Source organism: Micropterus salmoides, unplaced genomic scaffold (assembly GCF_014851395.1).
Source record: "Micropterus salmoides isolate LMB-PRFRI ecotype aquatic unplaced genomic scaffold, ASM1485139v1 Ms_hic_scaffold_10, whole genome shotgun sequence".
Lineage (NCBI taxonomy): Eukaryota > Metazoa > Chordata > Actinopteri > Centrarchiformes > Centrarchidae > Micropterus > Micropterus salmoides.
Window position 1 is genome coordinate 19,032,231 of NW_024040041.1, and position 14,390 is coordinate 19,046,620.

At 42.2% G+C, this 14,390-nt stretch overlaps 1 protein-coding gene across 1 annotated transcript in view; it reads right to left on the reverse strand.

Annotated features, from left to right (window-relative positions):
• Positions 1-14,390, reverse strand: part of LOC119889816 (adenylate cyclase type 9-like) — a 32,724-nt gene that overhangs the window by 4,759 nt on the left and 13,575 nt on the right. The window contains exons 2-9 of the mRNA XM_038700667.1: positions 5,887-6,059; positions 4,141-4,254; positions 3,457-3,713; positions 3,212-3,314; positions 2,272-2,480; positions 756-915; positions 328-470; positions 114-137 (exon numbers count right to left, since the gene is read on the reverse strand). Of these exons, the coding sequence (XP_038556595.1) occupies positions 114-137; positions 328-470; positions 756-915; positions 2,272-2,480; positions 3,212-3,314; positions 3,457-3,713; positions 4,141-4,254; positions 5,887-6,059 (1,183 nt within the window). The remainder of the gene's footprint in view (positions 1-113; positions 138-327; positions 471-755; positions 916-2,271; positions 2,481-3,211; positions 3,315-3,456; positions 3,714-4,140; positions 4,255-5,886; positions 6,060-14,390) is intronic.

Below are 14,390 nucleotides of genomic sequence, written 5' to 3' on the forward strand. Positions count from 1 at the left end.
TGTGCATCATGCAGGCAACATACAAGAGTGGTTACTAGCAACTGTCTAACAAAAAGAAGTAAAGTGATACAATTTATTAAGGAATAATTACTGACAGTAATCATCCCACTTACCAAGAAAACAGACTGTTAGCGGCACTGGAAGAGATGAACACAAATAGCACAAATTAATGCAAGTTCATCTAGAAATCCCACACTTTCAAACACTGACGTAATATTTTCTTAAAATTCTAAGGAGTAACCCAGTGTCACCACATTGTCTCTACACTATTACTGAACATGCATTTCATTTAAATCTTTGGACAATCTTCTCTTCAGTATTCCATACCTGCAGGGGGAGCTGAAGAGCAAGGCAAGCAGTGCTAGTCCCACCAAAGTTGCTAGAGTTGAGCGCATCCAGTAGCTGAGTTGGCAGAAGTTGCAGTACTGAATTATAGCTATGATGACTGCACAGCAGATGAACATGGTGAACTGGGGAAAATATGGGGCACATGGAGTCGTTAGTCAAAAGAGCCCATGAGATTATCACATAAATTACACTGACTGTAAACTATATTAACATACTATACAACTAAAGACATATGCTGAACATAATTCAGTCAGAGATGGAAAGCATGGTAGCACAATAGATGAGGTGCTCTACTGGTCAGAAGCAAAACTCACCTCTTACAGTACAGAATTTTAATGAGAGGGAATAAATTTCAACACTCGTGATCCATTTCTAAACATAGAAGAAATATCACATTTAAAGTCAACCTGGACGGAGAGATGCATGTCACAGGGTATGTGGGAGAAGACGGCCACAGTGGGCAAGGACACCAGGAATGCTCCTATAAAGTGACGTGCTATCCAGCCTGAAACCGCTCTCATCAGCACCTGAGTGCAATTCAGCACACTGTCCAGGTAGAAAGCCATACTGGGAAGGAAAAACAGGAAGCTGTGATTTATATACAGATCATTATGATGTATTAAAAATAATGTCAATTAAGTGTTTATCTGATACTTGAGTGTCCCTAATCCCAACCTGAATAATAAATTGATTCCAGCCTTGGAGTGTATTCACAAAGCTTCTCAGTACATGAACACCAACGTAGGGTCAGTTTAAATTTAATATCAGGGTACCAACTTTGAGTGACAAATATATTTGTCACTCAAAGTCAATTTATTTATTGTCGCTCCGAGACCTGGTCAGGTTGTTCTCACTGAGGGGATCACTTGGAGGTAGGACAAACAATAAGACAACAATAACAATATATTTTTTTAACTATATACCGTTCCAAAACTGAGCAACTCTCTTTCCCTCTCCTCTCCCCTGTACCTCGCATACTAGTAAGATGTGCTCCGTTCGATTGTTTTCCTGGAAAAATCTTTCTCCTTACAGATTACACAAGTCTCATTCAGCTCCACAAAAAAATAATTAATTGTCCATTTCTCTTAAAACTATTTTTCGTCCAGACAGTTTCTAAGCGTCTATTCTTTATTCTTCTTATATTAAGAAGGACATTTGTAAATCACAGTGCAGTTTGTCACAGCTGAACTGTTAAAGTTGCACAGTTAGGAGCAGCTTGCTAAATGTCAAATGTGAAGTAAACTGACAGTTTTATGCTGTGTTTTGCCTTTAAATGAAGTTACTCTAAAATAAAACAGGAAAAAATTTAAAACAGAGAAAAAAAAGATTTGGTGCCCAGATGTAACGATAAATTCTAATCATGTGGAGGGTCCTCTGACATCGTCTCGGAGGGTAGATCTGGGCCATTAGTTTAAGTTCATCTGTGACTCCTGTTATATTTTGGTGTTTGTTCTATGTGTTTTGTTTTTCCCTTGTGGCATGTGTGTATGTATGTGTATGGGCGTGGTCATCATCTCTGGGCAGATGGTTCATCTTCACACCCCCTGGCAATCTCATTAAGCCTCCTGAAATATTCCTGGTCTCCAGTCAGTTAGTGCAAGATTATTTCTGTCTTTACTGTGCTGTGTAACATACTGTCAGCCAACTTAGCTTCTAGTGTTTCTTGTGTCTTTTGCTAATGTGTCTTTGCCAGTGTCTCCCACACTTTGAGCCACACCACTCTGCACCAACTCAAACCACCATTTCTCTGCCACACTCTCCACTCCTGTGCCACACTTCCCAAATCCCTCAGCATTATTTTGTTATTAAATGACCGTTTCTCCAGCTCCCACCTGCACGTTTGAGTCCATTCTTGGGTCACTGCAAAACTCAAACCTAACATTCAGACCTGTAGGCTACTACTGTATATATTCAACATCTCACCGTATAGCAAACAGCAGAGCAACAGCCTCCAACAAGGTGGCCACAGCTGTCAGAATGACTGCTGGTGTGGACAGATTCTGCTGGGTGACAAGCGGTCGAAGGAAACAGGCCAGTGAGAGAGCCAGAAACACTAAACAGCAGAGCAGCATGTCCAGAAAAGAACTGAATGTTGGACTGGCAAAAGTCTGAACTGCTGCTTGGGTTTCCACCTGGGAGGGAAAGAGAGACAGACAGAGGTATATTAATAAACATACAAGTAAGTAGTAATTAAGAAGGTTTTTCAAGCTAACCAAGGAGCAGCTGCATAACTGCACAATCAACAACCATTTAGGATGAGTTGAAAATGAATTCTCCAGCAATCAACAATGATTTAATTATTGATATAAGACTCCACTGAAATCTATCCTAATTACCATGTCAATGACTCAGACACTAGACTTAGAGATATAGCAAGAGTTGCAGCCATCAGAGATGCACATCTGAGGTTACACCAGCAGAGGACCTCACAACCTAATACAAAAGTACTTTCTAGGTCCTGCAGTGATTTCTCTTTGCCGCAGTCCTGAGCAGTCTGGTCATAACACAGGAATAAGAGGCTTCCCAGAGAAAACACAGACACACAGAAAAACTTAAACAGGGAGACAGAAATGACACACACACACACACACACACACACACACACACACACACACACACACACACACACACACACGTAGATTTCACGCTCGCAGATAGAGACAGCAGAGACTGGATGACTGGAGCCATGAAAATGCACTGTTGTAAAACTCTGAACAAATGTCAGATCACAGTCACACCAAAGACAACTACGTTAAGCTCATAGCATTCATGGAAAAAGTGAAAAATAAACAGACATCGGTATATGCATGAACATCCATTAAACACAAAATACAATAAAATAAAAGCTCTAACACACACACACCTCCTCCTGATAGCTTATCCGGTAAGCAGACTCCAGGCTCTTCTCCAGGAAGGTAAGGCTCAGCTTGTTTATGGGTGGTCTGTAGAAATAGTCCTTCATAAGGCTGTCACAGAATAAAAGTCAGTAGAATGTTCATTTTACATCAGCTTTTTTACCATTGGCTGAAAAATTCACATTAACAACTGAGATTGACAGTTTAAATATTACAGATTTGTTTAATGTATTTATTCTTAGGTCATTCTAACCTGTCCTCTTTGATAACATCCACAAAGTGAGCATCGCTCCTCTCCCTGAAGTTCTTGGAGCGTAGTGGGATGAGCGCTGAGTGGTCCATGCCCATGGCTCCTCCGCTCCACGTCTTCTTCTCCTTCTCCTGCAGCATCTCACACAGTGACGTCTGGCTGTTGTTCAAGGCTTCCAGCTGAGGACTGAGGAGGCCGTTCAGAGCCTTGGGGCCGCGGCCTGCAGAAACCACTGGGGAACACTTTAGATTTGAAGATTCCTAAGGCAAAGAGAGGGGAGAGAGAAGACCTGAAGTTCTAAAACAAAGCTGTGTCTTTGCTTTGGAAATAGGTCAGCAATAATGAATAAATATAAAGCTGAAGAGTATGCTACAGTCACAGCAATTTAAATGCATGTGTCTTTGGCACATTCCCCAGATAGTTCATGGAGTAGAACTCCATGAACTATCTGGGGTTCATGGAGTTCTACTTCTTTGAACTACTTTTGAGTCCTTCTTTTTGCCGCTGGCCCTGAGTGAATGTAACCATGCCCTGATACGTGATGAAAAAAAAACTACATAAATATCCTATACTGGACAACACATTAATAGTGCCAAGCTCTTGGTTAAACTGAAAACTCAAAACATGTATCATTTTAGATTAACTATTTAAAGTCTCATCTGTTTCCAGTAACAACAACACGCTAACCTTGCTGCTGCTGTTGGTCTTTTGATCGTCATGACAGCCATTGTGCACTGGTCCTTCCTCCAGAACCTGATCCTCCCCTGGTACCAGGACCACACTGCAGGATAGACAGGGAGACTGAGGGGATGGAGTATGGAGGACGATGCAAGATATGGGGGCAGGAAAGATAAAAGAGACTTAATAAATTGCGAGATACAGATCAAGGAAAGGATATGAGCAGATAAAAACATGAAAAGATGGCAGAGGTCTAGAGCAAGAGTCTTGGGGATAATAAAATGACAAAACACATACATCAGCTGTGATCCCAACAGCATTAGGGTAGCAAGAACACAAAGCTCGTGACCTAAACTCGGGATGCAGTTATCATAATTTTTGTTATTATCTTACTATTATTTATTTCAGTGAGTACAATGGTAACAAGAGAAACGGAAAAGGATATGGAGAGTAAACAAGAGGAGGTCTACACAAGCTCAAGGTCTTTATTTTCATCCCACTCATCCTCTTGAAAGAGAATGGAAAGTGTGAGTATGAGAAAAAGATCTGTGTGATAGTTAAGCTGTGTTATGAACAACACTGACATGGGCAAGGTACACTGTATTGAGAAGCCAAAACACACACACACACACACACACACACACACACACACACACACACACACACACACACCATATATAATTAGAAACACACAGTGAAAGCACATAGTGTTACACCTACATGCTACATTAAACGAGCAAGCATTTATGACCACGCCTGCCCTATGAATCCTTTCGCACATTCAAATGTCATTAACCTTTTTTTAACGATCCCTGAGTGTGATTCTTCAGCGTGACCGTAGCTGTACTTGTACCTCGCAGAAGTGTAGGAATCATAAGTCTTAGGCAGAAAGACTCGAAAGGGGCTTCCCGTCTCTCTGCTTTAGTTAACTCATTACCATACAAAGGACCCCCACTGATTCTCTTCCCTCAAGTCATCGTCCTCTGACTGTTTATGTCCCCAAGCTCCCCACCACCATCACCATCTAGCCTGGCAGAGAGCTAAAACGTCTGTGCAGGGACCATGGGGAAGAAGAAGGAGGATTAATTGGGGTGAATTTAAAGCATGTATAAGGGAATAATGTGTTGCACAGTTTTGGTGAGTCGGTGACCCAGTGGCACAAAATACAAATAAACTAAAGAGGCCACACTGGATGGACATGATCTGGGTTGATGAGATGAACATGATGATGGGTCAGTAGACTGCCTACTGGGGAGAACACCTTTTCTCACTGTCCAGTTATTAAGATATTCTTGTTTTGGTGTCAGATTCTTTGTGATAAGGATTTAATGAGGCCTGAGGTGCTACACAAATCCATGTATGTGAGCACAGGAACGAAGGTACACGCAAAGTGAAGAGGGAAATCAACAATGATGTTCTAACCTTGCAATGTACCCAAGGTAAAAACCATTCAAAAACAGAACAAATGGAAAAATTCAGATGCCTGGTAATGACAGGGTTGAAAAACTCTACTTTTGTTTTTCACTTCCTCCACTTGAGACATTCCTTGCATGTAAAAAAATGAAACATATGTGTTAAAGCTTCTAATACACCCACATAAACAAAACTACACAGAGAGCAAGCAGATGAACATCAAAGAGGCTGTAGCAGAACGTGTTCTTCCTCAGGCAATATAGATATGCAGTTAAAATTCTTGCTTCCTCCCCAGTATGGCTGATGTTTCATATAATTTCCCCAGAGATAGCGTGCGCTAACCTTGACACTGTCCGGAGGCAAGGTGCAAGCTGAAGGGGCCCCATCAGGTGTGTGCACCCTGGAAGTCGGGCACCGAGGATCTGCATGCTCAGGCCCAGCCAACCCTGACTGAGAGCAGCTACAGTGAGAGTGAGGCTCCACCTTCCTGCCAGAGATCAGGTAGGTCTTCAGGCCTGAAGAGACAGAAAGAGAAAGAGAGGAGGATGTGACTGGCAGATCAGTTCTTACTCTCAGATGAAACTGAAACAGGCCTAAATTGGGATTATTCATTCCAGTGTGGATGAAGGTATTGGTGGTTGTGGAGTTCTTTTAGGATTCAGCAGAGGCTCAGTACCCGGCAGGATGCATAACCTCAGTAAATTATATTAGCAGGTTTGGGCATGAAACTAGAATCAAGAGGAGAAGCCGTGAATATCAATCTCTCCCAGTTGAAAAAGCCAAGTACATGAACATAAGTCATTCTCTTTCCTCTAAACATATAAATGGATATGATGTGTGCACATTTGTGGATTTTGTATATTCTTTCTCTTGTCTAGAATCAGACACGTGAGGCAGAGAGAAAGGGGTGTGCTAAAGAGACTAACACCACGACATGAACAGCTAACACTTCTTCAAGGTCCACAAATCCATTTTGCCCACTGTCATTTCTTTTGTACCTTCCTTGTCACACCTATTTCTCTGCCCCTCCTCTGTAGCCTGAGGAAGAATTTCTGTATAGAAGAGCTCACATATATTGATTTTAATCTGTTTCCTCTGTAATTAGATAATTACTTTTTCATATTATGTATCTTTAAGGGGCACATGCATCTCTGTGTGAACTTGAATGAATGCGGGGTGACCATGAGAGTAACAGTTTCAGACACAACAGGCCAGGGCCAAATATTTGAACACCTGCGTCCTCCCACTTCTATCAACATGTTATCATTTCCATTACTCCTATAAGGCATGTGTGTGTGTTTGTACAACCTTTATCCCAAAATTCTGCCTTCTCAAATGACTAGTTTGCCCAAAACGTGGCAAGGCATTTCACTTGCTTTACAACATTGTAGGATGCCTTAAAATGCACAAGCCTGTGCATTTCACACTCTCAGTACGATTTCTTCTCTCTTTTTCACAGACACAGACCCCTGGGTCTCCAGGATACTCCCACAGAGCAAATTTGAATCACCATCGCCAGACATATGGCCCACTTCCTGTGTGGGTTTTTGTTGCCAACTTTGTCACTCAGACAGATAACCAAGGAGTCCAAAGGGTTTGTGACTGAACTCCTGTTCATACCCCCCTCTGCAGCAGAGTTCGTTATGACAAGCTACAAGCACAATAACAGGTATCTGTGTGTGTGTATGTGTGTGTGTGTCAGCAGCATAGGTAAGTACCTGTGACTGTTTGCTTAGCCACATAATTCAACCGTCAGTGAAGACACAACCTATGGCTCTAAGTATTGTCTGCCCTAAGTACTTCAGACAGACCTGCCACCACCTCACCTGTGCTGAGCCACCCTGGGGCTACACTCTCTGACACAAACACACACAAACACACACACACACACACATACACACACACACACACACACACACGTACACCGTCTCATTTGCAACAATACACATACACACAAAACGTATGGGACTAAAACTGAGATAAGCAGCTCAAGAAGCACACACAAAATAAGAAAACATGCACACAAAGAAGCAGATGTAAACACAAGTGCAATTATGAGATGCTTGCAAAAAACACCCCCTCCAACCACCTACACACACTGTCAAACACATATACACACAGCAAGCGGAGGTGTAGATGGACGGCCTCACTGTAGCTGGGTCGATAGCCAGGTGGATGGGGATTCAGAGATGGGAAACGAGGGTGGTAAACAGCAGTAACAAAGAACTAATTCCCCGCACCAGTGATGCAGAATGGCATTGCAGCAAGGAGAGGCAGCAGAAAACTGAGGGGAGCTTTTGACTGCCTCTGAGAATGTGTGAGTGTGACTGTGTGTCAAAGGCAGATCCAGGGACACAAACACACACACACACACACACACACACACACACACACACAACGTGCACACACTGCGTTGACTGATGTCATTAGTTTGCTAATCAAATCCTTCCTTGCCTCCCACCATGACTTCTGCTTCTGCACATGGGTCAACAGGGTAACTTTTCCTCCCCCCACCCTCTTGCTTTCTCTTCTCTTCTTCTGTCTTTCTGTCAATATCTCTAAATAAAAACTTACTCCCCACAATACACAGCGTTTTCCCAACCTGCGTAAATACCACAGGTAAATTTATCTTGATATGATGTATGTAAGGCATCAAAGAAATGTCAAACAATTTCTCATTTTCCTCCGACTGTGGGTAAGGTATTTGCGTGGCTTCTTGTTTGTTCACTGAGATTTCTACAAGCCAGATTGAGAGCATCTGAGTAATCCGTTTTGGGCTGAAACGCACAAAACTACTGAAGTATGTGAGTCACACCATATTATTTATTAATATATTTAGAGACACGATTAATGCAAATCCTATAGCTGTTGTAAAAGTAATGGTGCCTGCTGAGTAATAATAAAACTGTATAAGATGGCAACCAAGCCAAATCCACCTAAACAGAAATCACTGGACCATTCAGCCTCTATTCCCCAAAACTGTAACAGCCAATTAAAGATAATGAAGTGTTTCAAGCTAGATAAAATGCGCACCATCACATTATGAGAGAGAAACGGTGAAAAGGCAGAGAGAGCGGAGAAGATTTGATAGTTGATGAAAGAATAATGATCCAATATTTACATGGATATAAAACTGGATAAGAGGCAAACACAACAGTAAAAAAAGTGCCTCATAACACAAAAATAAAACTCTCAAAACTGAAGGAAAAAATGGCAAGTTGAGAGCTAAAGGAGGTGACAAGAGATCAGCTGTGGCCAGCCTCCTCTATCGCGTCATGTTAGGCTTTGACTTAGAACAAAATAAATGCACTCCTGGCTTGATTTCAGACGTTTCCATGCTCTCCCCCGTTGTCAGACAGAAGCGGAGAAGCAGTGAGTCATGCTTAAAGACAGAAATCCATTACCATCCCTTTCACAGGTTCATGTGGATATATGTTAGATTGATCACATCTTGTGGTCAGACAGCTTGTTTCGGGGAAACACTTCAGATGGCAGGGTTCTGATAGCCAGAGAGTAGCGAGATGAATTGACTGCAGGAGCTTGCAATGGTGCACAGCATGATTTCTGTGTGTGTTTGTTTGTATGAGGGGTTATATGAGTTCAAGTGTCTGCAGATGTTTGTGCGGCTGCTCCTGGCCATTCTAGGACAATCTCTCATCTTTCAACCGTTTGGCAGTTGAAAGTGCAGTGTTGTCAGGCGGTAAACTGTGGCTCCGATAAACTTGCTGGCTCCGCTATCCACTTCAACAGGGTCCAACATCATCAGACTACAGCAGTGCTCTAAAGACCTTGTGGCAGGGAAAAAGGTCAGGAAACTTAACATGTGTGTTCCGATTGACGTCTCTTGTTTCTTTCCAGGTGAGTGTGTGTGATCTGTTTGATGATGTGATACAGGTTCATGCGTGTGAGGCCTCTCTCCACCTCTGATGACCCTGGACTAATTGAAGAGCATCATTAGTGAAAGCCTCTGAGCCTTACAGGACTTGAAGTGTCCTGTCCTGTCCTATCAGCTGACAGGGAACAGTAGATAACCTTTCCCCATGAGAGCCCAGTCACATTACCTCCCTCTCCAAGCCACTTTGTTGAGGACAGAGAAGGGTGACATGAGAAAAGCACTTTGCAAACAAATAACAGCGTCACCTCTACTCCCTTCCTTTCGCCCTCTCATTGCACGCCCAAACTCTCTGGGACAATGGCCATCCCTGAAACCCTCTTTGCATGATGCTAAGAGGGGATCAGTGCAGAGGTTGCGAGTGTCGCAAAAGAGGTGGATGCAACGCACAAGTGACAGTAGTGGTCACTTCAGACACTGCTAATATAACCATCCATTGGCCCTGAGCAAAGAGAAGGACATTTAGCTGGAATGCAAATGACCAGGTACAAAGAAGCCTGGATGCTACGCACCCTTAGACTCTTCTATATACAACAAAGCACACAAAAAGGGAATAAAGAATGGAAGGCCAAATTGATATTCAAAAAATGAATTTGTTTTACGCAAAATAAGAAGAGAAAAAAATAGATAAACTGAGTTTAAAAAAGCACATGAATGCTAAAGGTAAAGTAGGCATAAATTTGAAACCTTTTGTCGTTTATCTCAAAGCAACACCTTTCCTTTTAAACTCCATTTGCAACTCAAGCGGGACTGGGAATCCAATGCCGCTTTCCCATGGAGGTTTACTGAAAGCAGAACACAGAGGACAACGGAGAGGTGACAATGGAAAGGGAAGGAGGGTTGGCAGATATGCTCGTATCAGCACACACACACACACACACAAACAAACAAACACAAACATATCATGTGCTTTATCTTCAGATAATGACAGATTGGCCCTCCAGGGCCAGGTATCAGAGCAGGAGGGCAGTGGAGCAGGTGGCGGAGAGAAACTAGCACTGCTAGGCTGGGCAGCTCTCCATGCCAGCTGGCACTGCAAGTTAGCAGCCCCCTCCTTCTCCCTCCACTGCGTCTCCACCCTGGGATATACTGTACATCCTGTCCCTGTCGTGGGGAAGAGGGCAGGAGGAACAGGAGGAAACCTGTCCAGAATGACAGGTTGTTTAGGAGGACTTCATTACTGCAGCATGGTTCGTAGAGGAGAGGAGGAAGAGGCAGAGATTGCAGAGAGGACAATTATAGTAAGAGCGTTGGCTAGATTGAGTATGTGAGTTGGTCGGTGGTGGTGGTAGAATGAAACATTTTTGTATGTGTTTGCTGTGAGTGAACCCATTCAGTCAGAAAACATGAAAGAAACTTTATGCATTTTTCATAAGGAATCACAGAGGGACTCGCACTGTCATTTCTGACAGTAGAGGAGAAGCAGAGCGTTTGCATGTGGCTCATAAGCTGAGGACGGGTGGTATTGTTGGAGGGGAAGCACTGACCTTCCTTTATAGAGCTGATCACTTCCTCTGAGCCCAGGTTACTCCTTAGGAATTAAAGGGCATGCAAGAAGGTTTAGAATTATTTGCAATTTCAAATGACCCTCATTTGAAATCTATCTCCTCTGTCAGAGAATGTCACACGTAGATGTTTAAACAGAGCAGGCTGTTTCACATGCTGACTTTTTGAAGGCTGTTTTCTGAATAGTATAGAGGGCAGGATGTTTCACACTCTGCTCAATTTACTACATATATAAACAAGCACAGAAATGCTGATTTGTGTTCATGAACACTGGCTGAAAACACACTGTATCAATGCTTTATTAAAGTAAGCCTGTGATGGATTAGATTACGGCTTGGAGATATAATAATACTGCATAACAACAGAGATATGTCAACCTGAAGAGATTTCAATATACTGTTCAACCAAGGTGGCTGTTCCTTGAATATGTCCTTGAATTAGGCCATTGTTGGCTAAATTGCAAATCCATGAGTAGGACTACTTTATGGGAGCAGTGCACATTGCTTCTTTTTCAAGGTCATGGAACTGGGACCCCCAGCAAGGGGTTGCAAGATGATTAACTTAAGAGGAAAGCAGTGAAAAAAGCCTTTAGATGTTTTTAAATTGGACTATTTTTCTTGTAAGTTCCTGATTGATTGTTATGTTTTGGGACTCAAACATTATTTTATAAAACAAAGGGTATGGATGTGTTTTGTGGAACTCAATCAGAACTGGTGGACATTTAACTGATGAGGATGGGTCGCATGGGTATGACTGTTTTTTGTTTTTAGGGGGGGCAGAAGGGTTTGGAACCACTAGAGAGCATGGCTTCCTGCACATTGAGCATATAAAACACACGTCTTAGTTTAACATTTTGAGCCTAATTAAAATGCCAGAACCCAAGTAACTTAACATTTTCAAGTCCCACACACTGGAACAAACAAGGTGTTATAGACTGGATATAACTAAAGCCATGCCTACTATGTACACGTCAAAGCCATTGAAATGTAGCTAAACCTTCTTCTCTGCTTACACAAACACACTGTCCCAGCACAACAAGCCATACTGAGGTCTCTCTTCCCGTTGCAATTAACAAAGTCCGTCAGTATCCTTCCCCTCTTTCTGCCCCTCAATATTGTAAACAAGGGTAGGTCTAAAACAAAAGTTCCATATTTGGCCGGTGTTTTTTTTCCTGGCTTCAATCCGGCCCCATCGCGGCTCACTCAAAACGACAATAGAAACACTTGACATCTCTCCAAAGTCTTTAACTCTCGCTTGGCTGTGCCTGTCTCTTATATACACTGCACTCGTTTTGTATTCTGTGCCTCCCATCCCTCCATCCTTGACAGTCCCAGGCTGCCATGGTCTGCTGGCAGAACAATAGATACAGTTGACATCCCTCCAAAATCTTTAAACCTCCCCTCATCCTTTGCTCAGTGGCCTGTATTTTCACCATGTTCTGTCAATCACTGTAACTCACTGTCTGCCTTCCTCTCCCCCCCTCTCTCTCTGTCCCAAATCCAACTATCCTCCCTGCTCTTTTGTGTCCAAGCCGATACCCATTTTCTTCATCACCATATAGGCTTTTAAGGGCTCTTCTCTGCAAAGAATTGCCATGGCTGACATCATCCCAAAAGCTCAAACTCACTTTCCATCTAATTTTTTTATACCATCTTCCTCTCCCCTGTCAAACGCTTCTCCCTTGCATGCTCCCCTGAATGTTAATGCCCCGACTCTTTTCATCACTCTCATAATAGTGACCATATGGCTCCTTCTACAATGCAGCACATATGTCCGATCTGCAAAAATATCCATATGAACAAGACTCTAGCACTTGACTTGACCTTTTTCTTCCATCACAAAACCAGTAAAGCAATTTGCCACCAACATTTTCCTGAATCAGCTGTTTTTTTAAAATAGAAATGAGATCACACTCATTCAATCTTTCACTTGTGTTAATAAGTAAAAGTCCAAATGAGTGTGAACTCCTTTGGAGGTGAAGCACAGCTTGAAATCCTGAGGCAGGACTTATCGAACTGTGCTATGGAAAATGAAAAAGGGCATTACAATTATGATCAAAATCCCTTCTAAAAATGTACTTTTATAATTTATATTGTGTCCTATTTATTTCCTTTATACATTCCTCTTTTCATGACCTTGTGATGCTCTTTCTTCTCCTTCAGCACTGACATTTTTTAGGAGATTATGTGTAATACACTTTTAAATATAGAGTGAGATATGTATGATTATTAAACACTACAAAGAGACATCTTTTAAGGGACAGTTTTTTTCTCACTGAAATTTGATTTCATCACATGCTGAATTATCTTGACATGAGGTGTTATTGACCCACAGCTATGAGCAGCACTCCCCTAATGATTACGGTGAACGAGTTTGTAAATGATCGAAGCAAACATCTCCCTCTCTCATGTTCCAACTTTTTATCATATTACAATTTCATACCACAGAATTTGCTAACTCAACATTTTGAGTAATGGCATCTTCACTGGGGGTTTATGAGGAAAATGTGCTGGATCTTCTCCTGAAGGCTGCTCCTCTCCCTGAGGAATCTTTATCTAAAGCAGGCTAATGATACAGCAGGGTGTAATGAGGTCTCTAACTACAAGCTCAGATTCCAACACAGAAACCTGTGAATGATATTCTGCCAGACAGAGACACAAGCTGTGTGTTTGCTGATGGTTGTTTGCACCGTTGACCTCCATCCTCTTAAAAAGCAGAATTGACAGGTTCATTAAATCTCATGGTCAAGTACAGAAAGGAGGCCCGGAAACCATTTGATATGCAGCCTGTTGAGATAAGCCTTGCTGTAATGTTTGTTGATGAAGGTGTCATTTACAAAACAGCGGAGGCAGCACTCTGACTCAACAGTTACAGAATGAGACAAGAGCAAGATGGAGGGTAGAAAGACAAAAAAACTAAACAAAAAGGGAGACAGAAAGGAGAAGTGGCACAAAGACCGACAAATCAGTGATAAAAGGATGTGGAATGGCCTCTGCTGGGAATATATCAGCCACACACACATACACTCAATAAGTCAGGAATGGCCTTTAGGAAGGACAGAATGAGGGATTCCTGGGGCTATAAAGTATGTGATGGAGGAGCAGCTGACAGCTGAAGGGGACACAGGAGGGATGTCCCACACTGAAGCCAACAGAAGGAGCTAAACGAGCAACACCAGTAATACACTAAAGCCTAGCTGATATTACCTTGTGGCAGACAGATTTCTATATGTTTATATGTCAGCCAATAAGTAACAAGAAACTCCATTAGAGAAATGCCAGATGAAGATATTTTAGGTAATTTGTAAATAGTGTCACCAGTACATTTATCCAATAGAGGACATATTATATATTATATGTATTATATATTGGTCAAAATATCATCTGATATTTAAAAAAGAAAAACTCGACAATATGACATCTGTATCAGCCCCAAACAATCTGGTCAA